This window comes from Tauraco erythrolophus, chromosome 24 (genome assembly GCF_009769465.1).
Source record: "Tauraco erythrolophus isolate bTauEry1 chromosome 24, bTauEry1.pri, whole genome shotgun sequence".
Taxonomy (NCBI): Eukaryota; Metazoa; Chordata; class Aves; order Musophagiformes; family Musophagidae; genus Tauraco; species Tauraco erythrolophus.
This window is the reverse complement of record NC_141488.1, coordinates 4,392,347-4,410,932: the sequence shown is the minus strand read 5'-3', so window position 1 is coordinate 4,410,932 and position 18,586 is coordinate 4,392,347. Positions and strand designations below refer to the sequence as shown.

The window sequence follows — 18,586 nt, the reverse complement described above, 5'->3', positions numbered from 1 at the left end:
GCTCGGGAGTCTACCTCCTAAAGTTGGAAACATTGGGATGAGGATGGAAACGGCTGCGTGGGGCTTGCTGGGGTAGAGAGAAGTGATGCACACGTCTTACAGGACGACGAAGGGTGCTGTAATGCAGTTAGATGCTCTGAATCATGTTTTGTCAGGGTGGGGGGGGTAAAATTGATAGAATCCTCGTTGAGTCCTTGCTGAACCCAGGAGTTAGAGGTGAGCGAGGGGGAGCAGAAAAACTGAGCGAGGAAAACAGTCCATCCTTGCCTTTTAGCTCTTCTTAAATAGCCTCTTGCTCTGAGAAGCAGAGCCCTGGTGACTTAGACTGTGGGGCAGACCTGAGGTCGCCTGCCTGAGTCACCACGTTACTGACTCATCTTCTGAGATGTTTCCGCTGGCAGAAACAGCACACTTATTGCCTTAACGTGTCTCGCACTCAGCCTGGTGTGTTGGACATCAGCATTTAGACCCAGAGATGATCCCTTGCTCAAGGACACCACAAACTCCTCTGGGCTCCTGCTGCAAAACCTCCCAAATACTTTCCTGCCCTCCAAGCTGCAGAATGCCAGGCCTTAAGAGTTAGAAAACCAGTCTGCTGTTTCCAGAACCCATTCGAACTCTTCTCTTAAAAATTCCCCTTGGACACCTTTCAGCCGAAGGCCTTTTGAGGCCTCTTCATTTCAAATCCTGTCTGATTATAAATGATTGCTTCAAAAGGCAGCTCTGCTCTAGCAAAGCAATGTGCATCCACAGCTGGAATTGGCAATGAACTAACTAGGTCAGATCTTGGACTGAATGGTTGGACAAAGAGGAAGCGTGGAAGGGGAAGCCGAGTGCTTGAATCGTGGGTGGAAACGGCTAGAAGGACCTAGAAAATGAGTTTTACTTGTAATTTGGGTAAGGGATTTGGGTTGAGGAGGGAAAGGAACGATATGCTCTGGGATATGGGGAGAGGGGCAATCGCAGCCCTACGGATGAATTCGCTTTTCTCTGGTGTGGCTGTTGGCAGTGCCAGGAACGAGTCAGCAAAGGGCTCAAGATGGCTCCTGTCTCTGAGCAAAATGGGAGCGGAGTGTCAGGAAACTGCCTGCTGTTGCTGCGGGGAGGAATTCAGTCCTCTGCCTGTTTTGCTGCTTGTAGCTCGTTCGGGCCTTGCTGCTGCGGGAGGTGAGACCGATGGGGAACCCCTCTGGGGCTGGCAAGGAGAGCAGGTGGGCCTTTTTGTGGATTTCATGGTGGAGAAATCATCGTGACTTGCACTTGGCTCTGGGAGCACTTCCACCTTGTGTCCCGTGTCCCTGAGAAACCAGTGGCTTTCCCTTTAAGCATAGAAGTTGCCCTCTGGATTGAGTCTGTCAATCGGAGAGGGAGAGAGAAGGAAATGCAGCTTTCAAGTGACAGGGAAGCCGAAAAGACCCGAAGGTTAGAGCTGAGGGGTGAGATGACTTTGGGGCACGCTTTGTGGGGTGGGTGGCTGCGCCTGCGTGTGTTCTCGCGCGTGTGAGCAGCACCATCATCAGTACAGACGGCAGCGACGTTTCTGGTTCACGCTGAGCGATTAGAGGCTGTCAGACTGCAGCGGGCACAGACCTCAGGAAAGGAACAACAAAAACCGCAAAGCAACCCACCCCAGCATCACCTCCAGGGCGGGGGAAGGACGCCTTGGTGTCCTCCATCAGCCTGCGCCTCGCTGACATTTTAGAGCGTCTCCTGCACGCGGTGTTGCCTGCTGCTGCCTCGGTTGTCAATGTCAGAAGGGGGAGGGGATCTCCTCCTGGAGTGGTTTGGTTCTGGCAGTCCCTGCAATGTTTGAGCTGTCACAACAGGGAAGGTTCCCAAGGAAGCCGCTTGCTGAACAAGAGCTGGCTGGGTGCCTGCTTCTTTCAGGCTCAGAGATGAGCCAGGGTGGGAAGGGGAGGTATCCGAACCCCTTCCCGGCCGAGCTCCAGCCATCGCCATGGCTTTGGACAAAGCCAAAGCGCTGCACGGTCTGGGCCACTCCTTCCCGGAGCGGAAAGGCTCTCTTCTCGGAAGGGCTCCGCGTCTCCGGGGCACGAGCCATGCCCTGGCACCTGCAGCGAGTAGGCAGAGATGGTTGTCCTGAGGAGGTTTTGGGCTGACGGGAGAGAGGAACCATCGGTGGCAAGTCGCTGGCAGAAGTGGGAGTGAAACCTTTTGTTTCTCGTCAAATGAGAGATTGCAGAAACAATGATGGCAGTATTCCCGCTCTGTGCATCGATCCAGCGTTGTAGTCAGGCAAGATAGCTGCGATAAAAAGCCCGGCCTTTAATTTTATGCATGGAGAACTTTTTACCTGCTCTCCCCCTCCCCACTTCCACCACCCCCCCACCCCCTCCCTGCAGTTTCTTTTCCAACTGCAGCTATTTTTCCCTGCTGACTTCAGGTGTTTTGTATTCTGCTTAGATCAATAGCAGTAGAACAGCAGCAGCTTTCCAGTTGTCACTAGGAAGACCCTGCTGTCAGCTACAGCTCACCCGTTTTCTGCCAGTGCGCTACTGGGGATGGAGAGCCCTTCTGCTTGCCTGACAAACACAAAGGAAAGCTGTGCAGTACAGGAGTGCTGTATTGATTTATTTTTATTTTTTTTTTAATCCAGCCTGGGGAAAACGGTGTTCTTCCCGTGCTCCAACAGCTGGGTTTGCTTTCCTGCGCTTGGTTTAAGAGGGAATAAACTGGGCTGTCTGAAATGCCCCCTGCCCACGCGGGAGGGGAGGGTGTGAGGCGGCACTGCGGGGAGACGCGTCCTGCTGAGGCTGTCGCTGTCGTCCTTGCAGCGTGGCTTTGCCAAGGGAGCTGGTCCCTGGTGATAATGCTGCTTAGCAGTCTCGGAGACACGAGCAGGAAGAGCAAATCCATTGCCTAATCCGACAAACGCGCCAGGGCCACATTAGCTGATGTGAACATTGGCCCCTATTCATAGATTTTAACCGTCTCCGATATTTATGTTCGCCTGGAGCAAATCAATGCAAGTATTTTTCTTCATTGAACAAAAAGTGTTCACTGAAACACATACAACCTTTGTGTGCATCTTCCATCCCAAGTGCCAAAATAGGAAGCGTCCGTTAGAAACCAAAGCACCAGGCATGGCTTTGCTCTCGAGGGTGTCTGTCTTTCCTTGGCTTTCTCCCTTTTGGAACTGGACTGTTTTGTGAATTTCCTCACCGTCAGATCCCGAGGAGCACAGTCTCAGGCTCTCGATCAACTCTGACGCAGTGACAGGTCATGCCCAGATGATGCCCACGCCACAGCTCGACTCGACATGAGCGTGTCGGTGGGTGGCTCTGCCCCTCCGTCTTGGAGAGGCTGTCCTAAAACATGATCTAGACTAGGAAATAAGGTGGGATGTTAGATGATCTCCTGAGGGCACGGGGGAGGTGAGGAAATGTAGTCTGCAGAGCATTACTAAGCTAGTTGTGTTGAAGCCCGAGTACTCATAGGACGGGTTAGCGTGTATGGAGGGCGGGTAGGCCACCTCTAAACTAGACTGTTAGCCAATGCTTTCTACTGCCATAGTGGCAACTCCAGACTGGTGTCCTCCTCCCTGATGTGCCTCTGCTGTGGGCAGAGGTTACCCATCTCCTGGGCTTTCAAGCTGGAAGCTTCATTAGTCTAAAATTCGGTGAGCGTGGAAGTGCTGTTCTGTCCCCAGAGCAGAGAGTGTGTTGGTAAATGTGGAAGGCTGGACTTGGCTTTGAGCAAAGTCAGGTAATGGAAAGCAGAATGCGTAGAGATAAGAAAAGTCTGTGATGAAGGAGAAATTTCAGGAAAAAGTGGGGCTACGTGGAAGCTGTAAGTTTGTACTGATGTTGGGAACCCAACTGTGTGCGGGAAGGTGCCAAGACTGTTTTAGTGGCACAACCCCTTGGCATGGTGCTGTGTGACACCACACACTGTGCTGGAGAGCTCTGGGCACTCTGGAAATGCAGCTCAAGGTCTGCGGGAGGAGGAAATGAGCGGCTTCCAAGGAAAGCATGGAAGGACGCCAAGAGGAGAGTGGGGTCTGGGCGCTCGGCAGCTCTCCTGCACCCGCTGGGCAGAACATCCCTGTCCTGGGGCTGGGGTGAGCGCTGTCCTCCCTGTTCTTCCCATAGTTCGGTGAGTTGTCACCCTGTATTTTGCTGAGCGTGTTGTGGTGGGCGGAAATCTGGAATAAACATATTTCTTCTTCAGCTTTCTCGTGTAGTTTGAATTAAACTTCCTAATAAAGCGATTGTTATTTTTCTACTCCGGTTCTCCATTTGTAAGTGCTGTTCCTCCCTTTGCAGTACCTGCACCACCTCCTCTCTCGGGGGAGGCTCAGTGCGATGTTTGTTTCTGCTTTTGTGCTTTCCTGAGGGGTTCCACCTGGGAATGACGCTTCCAACTTCTGATCTTTGGAAGGGCAACAGGGAGGAGTTGGCTGCCGCCGTTCGAGCGGCGGATCCGCGCAAGGTAGGTGCGGGGGGCGAAGGTGCCCGCCGGGGCCCAGAGCCCCGCTGTGAAACGACCCTCCTGCCCCGCACGGAGCCGCCGGAGCCCCGGGGGGAGCCGCAGGTCCCTGCCCGGGCTGGGCAGCGGGCGGGGGACCTCCAGCCCGGACCCCCTCTCCAGAACGGCGAGGGCCCGGAGAAGCTGCCCCCCCCCGCCGGCGCCACGCCGTGCGCCAGCCCGCCCGCTCCCGCTTCCTGGTTACCGGCCGTGCCCGGAAGCAGGTGCGGTCTCCAGGAAGTGACGCAAACGCGGCCGCCGGTGGCGGCGGCGGGGGGGCCGGGCCCCGGTGATGGCGGAAGCGGAGGCCAAGATGAAGCAGTTCAATGGTGGCGGTGGCGGGGCCGGGCTGGACGCCGAGCGCGGCCGCTTTCCGTACTGCGTGGTGTGGACACCCATCCCCGTCCTGACGTGAGTGCGGGCCCCGGGCGGCCCGGCCGGGCCGAGCCTGTGCCGCGCTGCCGGGAACGGCCCGGCCCGCTGCGGGGTGCTGGGGGGGCCCGGGTGGGATCCGCCCCTGGGGAGGGCTCCCCCTGCCCTGCAGCACGGGCGTGTGTGGGGAGCGCTGCGAGCAGCGGGCTTGTCCCTGCGGGAGCGGAGGGATCCGGCGAAGCGTGGGAAGCCTTTCATGGAGCAAAGGTTTGGTGGCGGCAGTCGCCGACCACCTGATGCCTCGAGGAGCGTCTCGGCGCTTCGCTTTTGATGAGCTGGGAGCGGATTTGCCTTCCCGGGCGCGCCAGTCGAGCGCAAGCTGGCTCCGAGGAGAGCGGAGTTTTCCCCTGGTCGTGGGAAAGCGGGAAGCTGGGAGCTGTGGCTTTGGGGGTAGGCTGGGAACGCGGAGGCTCGGGTTCGTGCCTTCCTCTTCCCCGCGGGTCAAATCAGGTGAGGGTGTTTGCCGAGCCAGAGCCGGCAGTCAGGTAGAAGACGTGGTGTGGTCCGTGCCAGGATCGGGATTGGCACCGGGACGCGCCTCGCGGAGGAGAAGCTGCAACTTTTCCGCCGCTGTCTCGCGCACAGCTACAAACCAACTTTGCTTTTTACCTCTTTTCTTCTTTGATTGCTTAAAATTTCCACCTTTTCTTTTGCCGGAGGATTTTCCAAAGCTTTTAACCTTCTTATCTCCCTCTGGGACTGGTGAAGAGAGCTGTCCTGCTGCCAGAGTCATTGGGCACCTGTATGTGTTCGTGGGTTCGTTCCCTGCTGACCAGTGACATCTCCCTGTGGCTTTTGTTTTGCAGTAGGAATTTTGGTGTTGTTATTTGGCACAATCTTTCCTTAGATTGCGTAACAGCTCCACTTTTTCCCTCTGATGTTTCCTGTCCTCCTTGGATTTGGAGGCTTGGGAGCTAGTCAGTGCTGAGAGGAGAATTAAAAATAGAAAGAAGCGTCTCGACCTTTGAAGGTGGCAACGCTCAGCTGTACCTTGTGGCTGATGAAACGTTTCCCAGGTAGCCCAACTGCCCGGCTGCTGTGCGTCCCACCCGGTAGCAGCACGCGGAGGGTCAGTGTCATGAGCGCAGGACATCAGACTTCGCAGAGTCCTTCCTCTACCTCACAGAGTTACGTCATCAACAGGAGCTGCGTGGTTATGACCTCAGCGGCGCTTATCGGCGCGTGTGCCTTGTTTCCTCGCAGCCTCCGACTGCCTCAGTCCCTTTTTGTTCGGATAGATTTAGGATCCCTCTAATTGAGCCGTGGCTTGTGAAGCTGCTGCTGTTCAGCGTTGCTGTAATCTCTTCTGAAACATCAGTCGCCGCGTGCAGTCCCTGAGGGAGAGAGGAGTAAGGAATGGGAGAGGAGTAAGGAATGGGAGAGAGGTCGGCAAACCTGGGATTGCTGGAGGATGTGGGAGAGAGCCTGAAGTATTTACTTGGCCTGAAGTATTTGCTTCTAAGTGATGATGATGGCAAAGGTTTGGGATACAGACCCGCTGCTTCCTGGGGCTGTGCGTATCCTGCGGGCAGGAGAAAGTCTACAAAGCAATGGGATCGTTTAGGGGTGAGAATGCTCTTCCCGGAGCCCTGTTTTCTTTCTGAGGTGCCAGAATCTAGTTTGCCGGGAAAAAATGCAGTGTGGATGGGAAGATGGACAGGATGACTTTATTTTCAGATGTTGAAGTGGAAAGTTCGTTTTTTATCTCAAGGCAGCTTCTCCTAGATGTAAACTTTTTACTTGGATACAGAGATGGGTTTGGTCTGGGAGCCCAGGGCTCACCCTTCCCTGATCAGGGACGTGGGTAGTGCAGGTCTCTGGAGCCTTGTGCTCTCCATAACCGCCGCTAAAATCCCGGAGCCTGCCTGCCCCACAGACGAGCTGACTCTCGACCTCCTTGTCAGCATAGCTTGGGGTATTCCCTGTGTGTTTTTCTTCCGCTTGTACCTCTTCCGTGTCTTTGCCAGTCTTTCCCTGGCTTTGCTTCACCTGCTTTCCTCCCTCGGCTCCCTGTGGCACGCCAACTGTGCCCGTCTCTCCTGTGCCATGCAGCTGGTCGCGCAGCCGCTCTGGCAGCATGTCGCATGCCCTCGGTGGGCTTGGGGGGCAAATATCTCAGCCTGATGCTTCGCTTCTTGCCTCGGTAGATGGCTCTTCCCCATCATCGGCCACATGGGCATCTGCACGTCGACCGGAGTCATCCGGGACTTCGCGGGGCCGTACTTTGTCTCGGTAAGTAGGCGATGGATGCGGGTGCGTAAGCGGAATCTGTGCTCCGTCTGCTTCTCACCTTCCTTGGTGACTTTTAAACCATTCCCCTGCGTTTTGCAGCTCCAAGTTCTACAAAGTAATGGCTTGAGATGTTTCTGGGGGTCATGGATCTTTGCTAGCACTCCGTGGGCTGCTATCCAGTGAGGGTCACTTGGGGGATATCTTAGATAGTGGCTAGTTTGGTTTGATGAGAAGAAGGGGGAAAATCTTGTCGTTCAGGCTCTTAATTGGGAATTTTAGACCTTAATTGTGAGTAACAGAAGCTGCCTTCCAACTTCCTTGGCATGCCTGTCACTGTCATGCTGCTTAGCATCAGGTATGTGCCAGTCTTGTAAACTCTCTGGTGGATTTTGACAGTAAGGGAGTTTTAAGTTGGGATAATTAATACTCTTAATAGGTTGGGACACTTACAACTTTGAATTAACAAGGTATTAACAATGGGGAAAAAACCCAACAACCACAAAACAGGGAGAAAGGTACATATACCGTGTAGCTAGATGATGTCACCATGTATAGAGTATAAATACACTCGTGCCCAGCACAGGAGCGTGAAAACAACTGGAATCTGGATCCAGACACACAAAAAAGATTGGTGTCCTGAGACTGCTGAGGCAGCGCGACGGTTGTGTCGCTAAGCGATCGTGGGCTGCGAGGCCTTCCAGCGAGAAGCATGTCATGAATATTGCGCGGGGTTATCCTCTTGAGACGTTTTTCCTTTTTTGTAGGAAGACAACATGGCATTTGGGAAGCCAGTGAAGTAAGTGCTCATGTTAGTTTTTATTAAACTAACCGACTGACCTGCAGATGTCCTTTAATTCCTGGAGACAGACGTGCTACGATATTGCTTTTCTTGTTGTTCAGATGCCCTAATTCAAGTGGATGGCTACTGTGTCTCTGCTTTTCAAGAAACCACGTTAAATTAAATCTTTTGAGAAGCGTGACAGCAACGTAATGGTATTAATAATGAGAGTTGTACGGAGCCCTTATTAAAAAAAAAAAAAAAAGAGAAGGCTAAAACATTTTAAGATAATGTTAACAACAAGCACTCCAAGTAAATACTGCCTGTGCTGTGCTAATGAACTGTCATCGCTCACATCCTGTTAATGATTTTCTGGGAGGAGGAGGAGGAGAGGTGCCTGGGTTTTGTGTGTCTGTCGGGTCACGTTTACGTTTTGAATGGCCTGAAGGTTTCACATCACAGGACGTGAAAGCAGTTCAGAGTTTTGTCTGTGCCCCTGAGGTCTGCAGTTTCTCTCTCTGGGGGGCTGAGGGTGCTGAGCAGTAGTTTCCGCTGCCCTCTGCAGCGTACGCTTGTCTGGAAGAGCTCGGCTCCGTGGACTCCAGAGGTAGTGGATTTCTCTAAGTCCTTGAAGTATCTTTCTGCTGGGAAGAGCAAGAACTTGTGAAGGTGCAGCACTAACGTGAAGGGATCTGTTCTCCTCCTTCTAGGTACTGGAAACTGGATCCCAGCAAAGTATACTCCAGTGGTCCCAATGCCTGGGACACGGCCGTACATGATGCCTCGGAGGAGTACAAGCACCGAATGGTACGGCTCCGGTGGTGATGCCCTGTCTGTGTGTGGAGAAATATCTCTGGGTCCTTGCTGCAGGAGTGGGACCTGCAGGTCTGCACCAGCACAGGGTGCAGAACTGGGGAGCCCCAAGGTCACGATTTCTAATCCTGTGCCCCTTTTTCTCTTCCAGCACAACCTTTGCTGTGATAACTGCCATTCTCATGTGGCTCTGGCCTTAAACTTGATGAGATACGATAACAGCACCTCCTGGAACATGGTGAAACTCTGCTTCTTCTCACTCCTGTATGGGAAGTATGTAAGGTGAGCTGAGGAGCAGTCTAGATTCAGCAGGCAAAGGGTCTCTGTTTCTTTCGTTCTTCCTCGCTCTCCAAAGCCTCAGACTGTCCTGTGGAGAAGGGAGAAACACTCACGTGTTGTGGGGGAGAGATGTATGTTGCTGGTAGGTGGTACTGTCACTACGTGCTGCCTCTTCTTAGGAATAAGAACCAAGGGTGCTTTCTGGGTTTCACCAGATGCTGCTCCTAACATACTGTATCTGGCAGCTAATTTAGGGTGCTTCGAATTTGAGAAATGCTAGCTGAAGCAAATCTCACTCTGTGTTGTCTGTTGGTGGGGTTAGGTCAGAACATAAGGCCACAGACTGGCTTGTCTCCAAGGATTACTGGTTTCTCTTCCCTCTCTTGAATCTTGTTTACATAAAACCTAGTCAGATTTCCAACTGGTATAGAGCTTCGAACTTGAGTGGAGAGGGAAACCCCGAGCTCTCCTTACTAGACAGGGCACTTCATCTCCATTTCAGCTCCTCGTGCCTGAAGAGGAGATTCTGCAAAGACTGCCCTGCATAAAGCTTTTGAGTTGCCCCACTTCTGTTGGGTCTCCCCTGTTCTGGAAGAGCTTCTCTATCAACTTTTAGGCAAGTGTAGTCCCTGCTGTCTTCGTTAAATACACCAGCAGTCTGAATAACAAGGCCTGGCAGTAATGAGGTTTCATTTTTGTTGGTCTCCTGTCACCACTCCTGCCTGTGCAGGTATGAAACGTGCTGGTCTTCGACCTGAATTTAAGCTGGAAGGAGAGTCCAGCCCTATTGTTCATGATACAGTTGTCTGTGGACCTGATTTAGTCTCAATTTTAAACACTGAGTGAATCTCCGGGATGTGATGTGTGGCAGTGCCAGCAATGGATAAGAAAGTCAGAAGGGCACCTGTCTCCCTCTGATTTCCCCAGTTGCTCTCACATCCTTTTCTCCCTTTTGTCTTTGCTGATTTCTTACTTTTAAACCCTCCCCCTTTTTCCCATCTTGCAGCATAGGGGGATTTGTGAAGACCTGGCTTCCCTTTGTCCTCTTCTTGGGGCTGATCGTGACCGTTGTTCTGACGCTCCACTTGCGGTGATGGCAGCTGTGAACTCCCCGTTCCGTGGGCACACGAAGGAGGAAACCGTGACTGATCCAGTGAGATGGAGGCATGGGACTCTGAGAGGCGTTTTCCGGGGAAGGTGGCAACTCCACTCCATTGTAACAGCTCATCTTTGTTTCCTGGAACTGGCTTCTTTTCCTTCTGTTTTTGTTCTGTTGATGGTATCGCCCAATGTCAGGGGTCCTGGAGCCTCCTACTCTCTCCTTCAATATGCTTCCTTTCTGCAATTTGGTAGGTAGAAACACAGGAAAGGAGAGGCGTGGGCACCTTTGCTTTCATTGCAAAGTGATGCTGCAAGGAGCATTAGCAGATCCACCTCGTAAGGTTCTCTCTGATCACTTGGTTTCTTCCTCTTGGCAGACTTCATCAGATGCTTCCTCAGATTTCCTGAGTCTCCAAGAAGGAGTTGTTGTTTCCCTGTTGAGTGACTCTCTCGTAGCACATGTTTCAAAGTGGAGGTGTGGGGTTCTTCCTGGGGATGTAGGGTGCCACAGCACTCACTGACAGTCTCCCCAGTAGTGACAGAAGGGTGTTGACAGCGGGATGCTCCTCTGAGGAGACGCATAGAGGAGCGCTCCGTGGCAGGGCAAATTCATCTGGTCCTGCTGGTGAGCCCAGAAAGGCAGGAAAGTCGATCGACTGGCTTGGGCATGGCTCATGGCAGCCTGCACACTTTCAGCTCTGCCTGTTGCAGAGTTGGGAGTGTACTGCTGCGTCCCTTTTAGCTTGTGCCAGAGAAAACAGAGCTTCTCCGCTTCTCCCTGTGCTCTGAATATCTAAAGCGGTCGTTACGCTTGTCACGAGCCGCTGACTTTGCTTTGATCCCTCCTGCTTCGTGTGTCGCAGCATATCTGAGCCTGCAGAGGTGGCAGCAGCAGCAGCTGCGTGTTTCTGGGGCAGAAGGCTTAGCGTAGGGTTTTGAAAGCAGCACCTGAGACCTGAGCTTAGTGGGGCCATCAGAGATTCAAAAAAGAGGTGAAGGGACTGGAAGATACTCGTGTTCTGGTTGGGCTTTGCAGCAGCAAACTGGGGCACTGGCTTTCTTGCGGCTGGTTTCAGGGCAGTGAGCAAGAAGGTCTGTTTACTTCCTTGGTGTGCTTCAAAGAGCACACCTCGGGTAAAAACACTTTGCAGGACTGGCTTTGATGTGAGAAATGCTGGTCTGGCAGCGTTGGGGGCTGATGGGCCTTCTGAGCCCCGGATCAGGCAGGACGGGTAGTAAGTTGTTCGTGAGTGCTAGGTGGGAAGTGGATTTGGATGTGACCCAGGACGTTTTCCAGGACAAGAAGTCTGGGTCTGTGTTTGCTGAGGCTCTGGCCTGCAGATGCTGCTTTCTGTGGGGCTCTGAGCCAGGTGACTTTTTAAAAAAAAGTGTGGCTGAAGGGTTATGTCCAGTTGAGCAGATCCCCTCTGACTGCAGAGGATGGAGAATGGCTTTTCCACTCATGCCATGAAAGAGCAGGTCTTTACTCCACTACCTGATGAATTTCAACCTCAAGGAGTGCTCGTGGCCAGCAAGAAAGCTCTTCTCGCCTGCCTGCCATCTCTGTGGCTTCCTCTGACTGGGGAGCCCATTCACAGTCACCCTCCTGGCTCTCACACCTGTCCCAGTGTGCCTTTCCATCCGCTTCCACCTCTCCAACTCCTCTAGCCATGTGGGAGGCTCGGGGACTCCTCTTGGCCTTCTCCATTTCTGCATTTCCTCCTCTTCCTCGGTCACTTTTAAATAGCCCCTTAAACCTCTCCCTTCTCCCTGGCACCCAGTTGTCTGTCATCTGGTGCTGGCCTTTCTGGGGTGGGTGGAGAAGGTGTGCAGACCTCGGCACCCTTCCCCGTCTGCCTGGAACTGAAACAGTCGTCGATGTCTGCTCTGTGCCGTCGTTTCAAGCGCGCGTGGAAAGTCGGGTGGCGGGTGCTGGGCCTGGGGCTGATCAGAAAGCCGAGCTCTTGATCAAAGAGAACCTCATGATGAAAGGCTGGTGTCGTACTGGGCTGCCCTGTGTTGCTGCGGTCTCCACCCAGCGAGCCCGCTGGCTACCGTGCCCTAGGATGAGCGCCTTGAACAGGAGAGATGAGTCCTTTGCCTCTGTTTTTAATTTAAGTACGATTTCTCAGTGGCCCGCCAAGGATGTGCTGGGAGTCCCTGGCCCAGGGCTGAAGCCTGTAGCAATAACCCAGAGACTCTTGGGCCTGCCTCGCACGTCGCGCCGGGGTTTTATCGATAAGCTATACGAGCGTTGCCAAAGCTGAGACTCCAGGCTGTCAGGGGAGGCTGGGAGCGGGGCCACTGGCCACATCCCTGCTCCTGGCCCTTCTGAAAACATGTCGAGTGCCATTCCCCACCGTGAGAACCCCCTTGTCGTTTTGCTCCTAACGCTTTTTAGCAGATCTGGGTTGCCAACAGAGACTTATCGTCGGCACCGAACGGGCCTCGTAGCGGGTTGGACTGCTGTTTGCCAGGGAAGGAGGGCAGCACCTCACCCAAGTCCTGGCTGACCAGCCGTCCCGCTTCCATCGACAGAGACGGAGGACGGCTCTGGGCATCCGAAGGAAATGTGGCTAACGGGAGAGCAAGACCCGGAGCCGAGGTACCGCAGAGCCAGCCCGCACCTCCGTGCTGGACACGCAAAGCTGTGTGTACTCATGCAACGAAGGATGGTGCCCGCAGAGGTGGGATGCTGGGAGAGGGAGGTGGGCTGGTCGGATTTACTGGTTTCCTACGCTGTGGTAGTGTCAGGCCAGCGCTGCAGCCAGCGGCTGCGGTTGTGTGGGCAGTGGGCTGCTTCCTCCTGGCGTGGGAGGTGGCAGAGGGGTGGGTGAGTAAGGAACGTCCTCTCCCTGCATCTTCCTCCGTCCCACTACCGGCTTCTTCATGGTGCCCCCTTTGACTTGGCCACGTTAAAGGTTCACCCGTCCTTCACCTTCCAGGTGCCAGTTTTGTGCCCCCCTCCTGTGCCCGTTGCACGTGCTTGTGCTGCAGAGCTCCGGGGCTTTGCCGTTCGTTGCTCTCCAGTGAGGGTGAGCCCTCCAGACCCTCCTCATCCTTTGTTCTCTTCATCTCCATGGGGCGCTGGATTACTTTGTAAATATTTAAACTCTGCTTCTGTGGTTTCATAATCCTGATGGTAGGGGAAATAAACTTATTTCTGTGGATGTCTCCAAATGCCGCATCTCTTATAGTCAAGACTCTCTCCTCCTTCCAGCTAGGAGCACGGTTGGTGTTCCCCCCCTGCCCCACTGCGCTCCGGCCGCTCTCCTGCCCCGGGGCAGCGTGTCTGGCTGCCCGCAGGAGCCGGACGCCAATACTCCCACATCTTTTACTTTATGAACTTGCCCTTTGCTCTGCTCCAAGGCAAAACTCACAGCCTTGTTTTCAGACCTGCTGTTGGGAAGGGGGGTTCTGGGAGCAGGAGGGACCCCATTGCCACAACGTGGGAATCGTTTGCGGGGTTTGATGCCGGATCTCAAAGCCAGGGACCTGCCAAGGGTCATTGTTATGTTTGGGAGGAGAAGGGACTCTGCCTGCTCTTGCCCTGTGCTGTTCCCTCAGCCTCTGCCCGGTAGGCAGAGCCCTCCCTGGCCCTGGGCAGGGGGAGCCAAGCCCTCTGGGGAGGAGGATGCTTTTTTTAGAATCACAGATTCATGGAATGGTTTAGGTTGGAAGGGACATTCAAGATCCCAGTTCCAACGCCCCTGCCATGGGCAGGGACACCTTCCACTACACCAGGTTGTCCAAAGCCTCATCCAACCTGGCCTTGAACACTTCGAGGGATGGGGCAGCCACAGCTTCTCTGGGCAGCCTGTGCCAGTGCCTCAGCACCCTCAGAGGGAAGAATTTCTTCCTTAGATCTCATCGAAATCTCCCCTCTTCCAGTTTAAAGCCATTGCCCCGTGTCCTGTCACTCCACGCCCTTGTCCAAAGCCCCTCTCCAGCTTCCTTATAGCCCCTTTAGGCACTGGAAGGTGCTGGAAGGTCTCCCCGGAGCCTTCTCTTCTCCAGGCTGAACAGCCCCAACTCTCCGGGGTCTCAGGAGATAAGCCCCCTCTCGCAGGTTGAGCCCCTTTAGCTGTGAATAGCTCCCCTTTCCCTTAAGCCCCCAGTCTTCCATTTCCCTGCAAGCCGATGGGGACGGGACACGTGTGCTGGGGCCGGGGCTGCTGGGAGAAACGGGGAGCAGAGCGGGATGCAAAGAGCCGACCTCGTTTTCCCCTCTCCCAGCAGGATACCACTGCCTGGACTGGGAGTGAGGGAAGCTGGGCCTCCTGGTGCCGTAACGATTGCTAACGCAGCAGCCGATTTTTTTTTTTTTTTACGATATCCAGAGGCTGAAGCTGCGCGGTGGGGAAGGAGACCAGCCTTAAAATCGGGCTGTGTACAGGCTGGGGGGGTGTGACGGCGCAGCCATCTTACAAAACACCACCTGGATCCTCTCCCGTTCGGCCCCTCGATCCAAACCACCCTGCTTCTGTGCCTGCTTCGACTCCGGGGCTGCGAAATGGCAGCGAGGAGGAGGAGGATGGCAGGCGGCTTCCAAGGGCTTTTTCCTGCACGCGCCTGGTGCAGGAGCACGAGGTGAGGATACAAACTCCCCCCAGGAATGTGCTCTGCACGGCTCTGTGCTGCTGTGACCGGCCAGCCGGGTCCCTGCTCGCCTCCCAAGCGTGGTGGGATTTTTCTAACCCACTTGTGCTGCTCGGGGTGCTGGAGGGAATCTGGCTGGAGACATGTGGGAGCTGAGCCGCACCGTTTGGGTTGTGGTATTTGGGGATTAGACGGAAGCAGCCGGTCTGAATGTGCCAAGATAGTGACGCTCGGGTGCCCAGGGTGCTCACAGCTCTCCAGTCGTGGCTGGAGGCTGGACTGTGCAAGCCCTGCTCCTCTCATTTTTTCTCTCCTACCTCTTGCCATGGCCAGCCCAGCACCGGGGTGGATGGACGGAGGCTGCTGGATGCCAGGGAGGCCGCAAAGTGGAGCAGCAGGATCGGTCCCAACCCACCAAATGACCTGAACCGAATCGTTGGTGGGATCTCACTACCTCCTGCCCTCGCCTGGGATGGCCGAGCGTCACCCATCCACCCCAGCGGCCGCAGTGTGGGGGCTTCTTCAGCACCAGGAGTGGGGCTGGGGGTCCCTGACCTCCCCCGTGGGGACGGGGGAGCAGATGCCCCATCACCGGCTGTGCCACCGCTGCGGGGCTGGCGCGGAGCTGCCTTTGAAGCGGAGCCACTTTACCGCAGCTGGCCGGAGGGGAGGGGGCCCCCAGTTTCTCATCCTCTGACCAGGGAGTGTGTGTGTGTGGGGGCACATCAAAGGGCTCCCTGGGGATCAATATCAAATTGCACTTAAGCATTTGCACGGTGGAAGCTTTTGAAAACGCCGGCGGCGGTGGCTGGGCTGCCTGTGGCCATGGTGCCTTCGAGGCTGTGGCTCCCTCCTCATCCTCACTCCCCCCCATCATCCACGTTTTTTCCCAGACAGGGGATGGGAAGGGGGTGCAAGACCCAACGCTGGGTCTCTCCGTGCCCGGACAGACCTCACATACGGAACCCAGCCAGAGGTGAAGGTGGAAACGCTGCGAGGTCCCTGCTCTGTTGTGAGGATTGAAAATTTAGAAAATGAAGAAGGGGCTGAAAGCAAACGGCCCCCCCAGCCCGTGGGAGCTGGGGTCCGTCCCCGCATGCCTGGGGCCCATCCGAGCGGCACATCAAAGGCACTGGGAGGGCAGAGGGCACCGGGAGCCGGGTCCCTGGGAGGTGGACGAGGCCAGATGGCCCCATGGCTGAGGAGGGGGACGTGGCAGTGTAGAAGCAATGGCAGAAAGGGAAGGGGGGGGCTGGGGGAGGCTGCTGGGGGTGTGTGTCTGTGGGGCAGCTTTGGGGAGTGAAAAGCCTCCCTGGTTTGCAGAGATGTTTGTGTCCTGCAGCTGGTGCCCACCTGCAAACCCACCAGTGGGAAAGACACTGCCAATGCTCCGGCACATACTTCCTGCCTCAGTTTCCCCCCAGGAGATCCAGGCTTGCCCGCACCGTGCGGACCCGAAGAACAAGTCCGGGGGGGATGGAACAGGGAAGAGGAGCGGGACAGGACTTGTTCCTTAAACCCGTTCCCTCCCCGCTGCCCAAACGCCCAGCGCAGAAATGAGGCAGAACTTGTTCTGCGTACCCACCGCGATGCTGCCAGCACCAGGCACCCAGAGGGCAGGAGGGGGGGGTTTGCTCCCTCAGATGCTGCTTCGGGAGGTGGCTGGAGCCGGGCGCAGATGGGTGTCACGAGGCTGATGGAGCCTTCGGCCACAGCCACCCGGGGCAGAGGGAGGCACCGAGGGAGGCTCTGCTCCGTGGGCACGGCTGCGGCGCACGGCTGCAGCTGAGACCCAGCAAACTCGCTGCCCCTCAGGGTTACCAGGGACGGGGTGGGGACACTCCGCAGGATGTGCCCCACTGCTCCCCCACGCCTACAGCCACAGGGTTTGTCTCTGTCCGTGCTGTGCCGTGCGTGGACAAGGCTGGTCCCCAGCTGCCTGCCTGCGGCCCCGAGGAGGGGCGCTGCCCCACTGAGCAAGCCCATCACCAGGGTGTCGGGTACATCCATCCACCCACACCATCTGTCCGTCCATCTCCAGAGATCCAGGAGCAGGGGACAGATCCTGCCATGTCTTTTCCCATCTCAGCCAATAAATATTTCTCTTTCTGGATGTTGCTGGCACGAAGAGTCCTGGGCTGGACCACACAGAAAGGGCTCGATGCCCACCCTGGGTGACCCGGAGCTGAGCCACCAGTAGCCCTGTGGGGACACGACAGTCCCCAAACCATCACCCCCCCTGCAGAGACCTGTCCACGCTCACTGCATTTCCAGAGCTTCCAGAGCAGGGACCGGGTCCGGCTGGGGCCTGTCCCCACCGGAGCTGAGCAGCGAGCACCCTGCGAGGGGAGGAAGAGGAGGGCGGCCAACAGACAGAGCGAGCTGCCGCTGAAGTCTCATTTCCTTAGAAACCACACTAAAAATAATCCCCTTTTCTTGTGGTCCTGCGCGCGGCGTGTGCTGCCAGGCTGCTGCCGCTGCACCCCCTGCAACGCCTCGCCAGAACGGCGGCTGGTGCCATGGCTGAAGCCTGGGGGAGCTGAACACCCCCCGCAGCCACCCACCCTCCCCCCGTGATTGAGGGAAACTGAGGCACAGACCCTGCTGTGCCGCAGAAGGATGCTCCTGCCCTAGGTGCTGGGGTTTACCACTGCCAGGCATTGCTGGCCTGATCCTGCGTGGGGCTGAGCACCCAGGTTTGTCCTGGGTGGTTGAGACCCCCGGCCATTCGGAGCAAGATGGGATGGTGCCTGGCAGGATGGGAGCTGTGGGGCTGGGGATACCCATGGATGGGGGATTTGGGGCTGGGGGGCTGGGGCTGTGGGATGGGGGGGCCCTGCGAAGCCCCAGGGCCCCACCCTGCCCCACACTGGGTGGGGTGGGGGGGGGCTGCAGGTTGCTGCAGGGAGGACAGATTTACTGCTCCCCCTACCATGCCCAGCAGTGACCAGATCTCCCAGAGAAACCCGGCGGCTCTCCCAGACCTGCTCTGGTCAGGATAAGGCACCTGGGGGTGCCCCGAAACCCCTGGTTGAGACCGGGGGGGGTCTCCCACCCCAGCCCCACGCCTTTGGCTTCGAAACCCCACCGGGCTTAAGGGGGGTCTCCTTACCCCGGGGGTCATCCCCTCTGCACCACCCCTTCCCGGGCTGCCCGACACCTCCCGGCTGAGCCCAGTTCAGCCGACTTCAGCCATTTCAGCCCAGTTGAGCCCAGCTGAGCCCGGATCAGCCCAGTTCAGCCCAGTTGAGCCCAGCTGAGCCCGGATCAGTCCCGTCCGGCGGGTGCTGCCGGCTCCAGTCCCTGCTTTCGTGCCGCCGGGGCGAGGCGCGTTCGCCGCCTGCGGTTGACTCAGCCCCGGGCCGGCAGCACCCTGCGAGGGTGGGGACCGGGGGTGGGGGGACCCACCCGCCGACACGAGGGTCCCCGTGGGGTGCTGGGGCGGGGGGACACACACACGCGAGCCACCGTGAGCCCACGCGCAGGTAAGGGCGGCCGTGGGGCTGAGCCCGCTGCGTGCCCCATGGCGGAGCTGCGCTGGCACCCTGGGGTGGGGAGGTGGGGGAGTGGGTGGAGGTCTGGCTGCTCTCACCCGGCTTGGGGGGGCTGCAGCTTGCCCCCGCCCCAACGAGGAGGGATGGGGTATCTGGGACCCCAGTTTCTGCGGTGGCTTTAATCCTCCGCAGGCCGGTGGGGCTGGACGGGGTCTGAGGCCACGGTGATGGGCTGCAGGGCCTCTGGTGCTGGGGGCGGGGTGTGGTGGAGAGGGTGGGTGTGTGCTGGGGGGTGCAGCCCTGAGCTGTGGTGGGGGCGGTTGAGGCCTACCAGTCCCCCAGGGGGTTGGGGGGGGCATGGGGTGGGGAG

The 18,586-nt window shown here is 56.6% G+C and overlaps 1 protein-coding gene across 1 annotated transcript; it reads left to right on the top strand.

The window, feature by feature from the left end:
- The first annotated feature begins 4,780 nt into the window (after nucleotides 1–4,780).
- On the top strand, nucleotides 4,781–11,061 carry TMEM222 (transmembrane protein 222). Its single transcript, XM_086626207.1, has 6 exons — nucleotides 4,781–4,899; nucleotides 7,068–7,152; nucleotides 7,917–7,948; nucleotides 8,641–8,737; nucleotides 8,895–9,025; nucleotides 10,029–11,061. Exons 1-6 carry the CDS (start codon nucleotides 4,781–4,783, stop codon nucleotides 10,114–10,116), a joined length of 552 nt encoding a protein of 183 aa, XP_086482333.1. The 3' UTR covers nucleotides 10,117–11,061.
- Nucleotides 11,062–18,586: the final 7,525 nt, after the last annotated feature.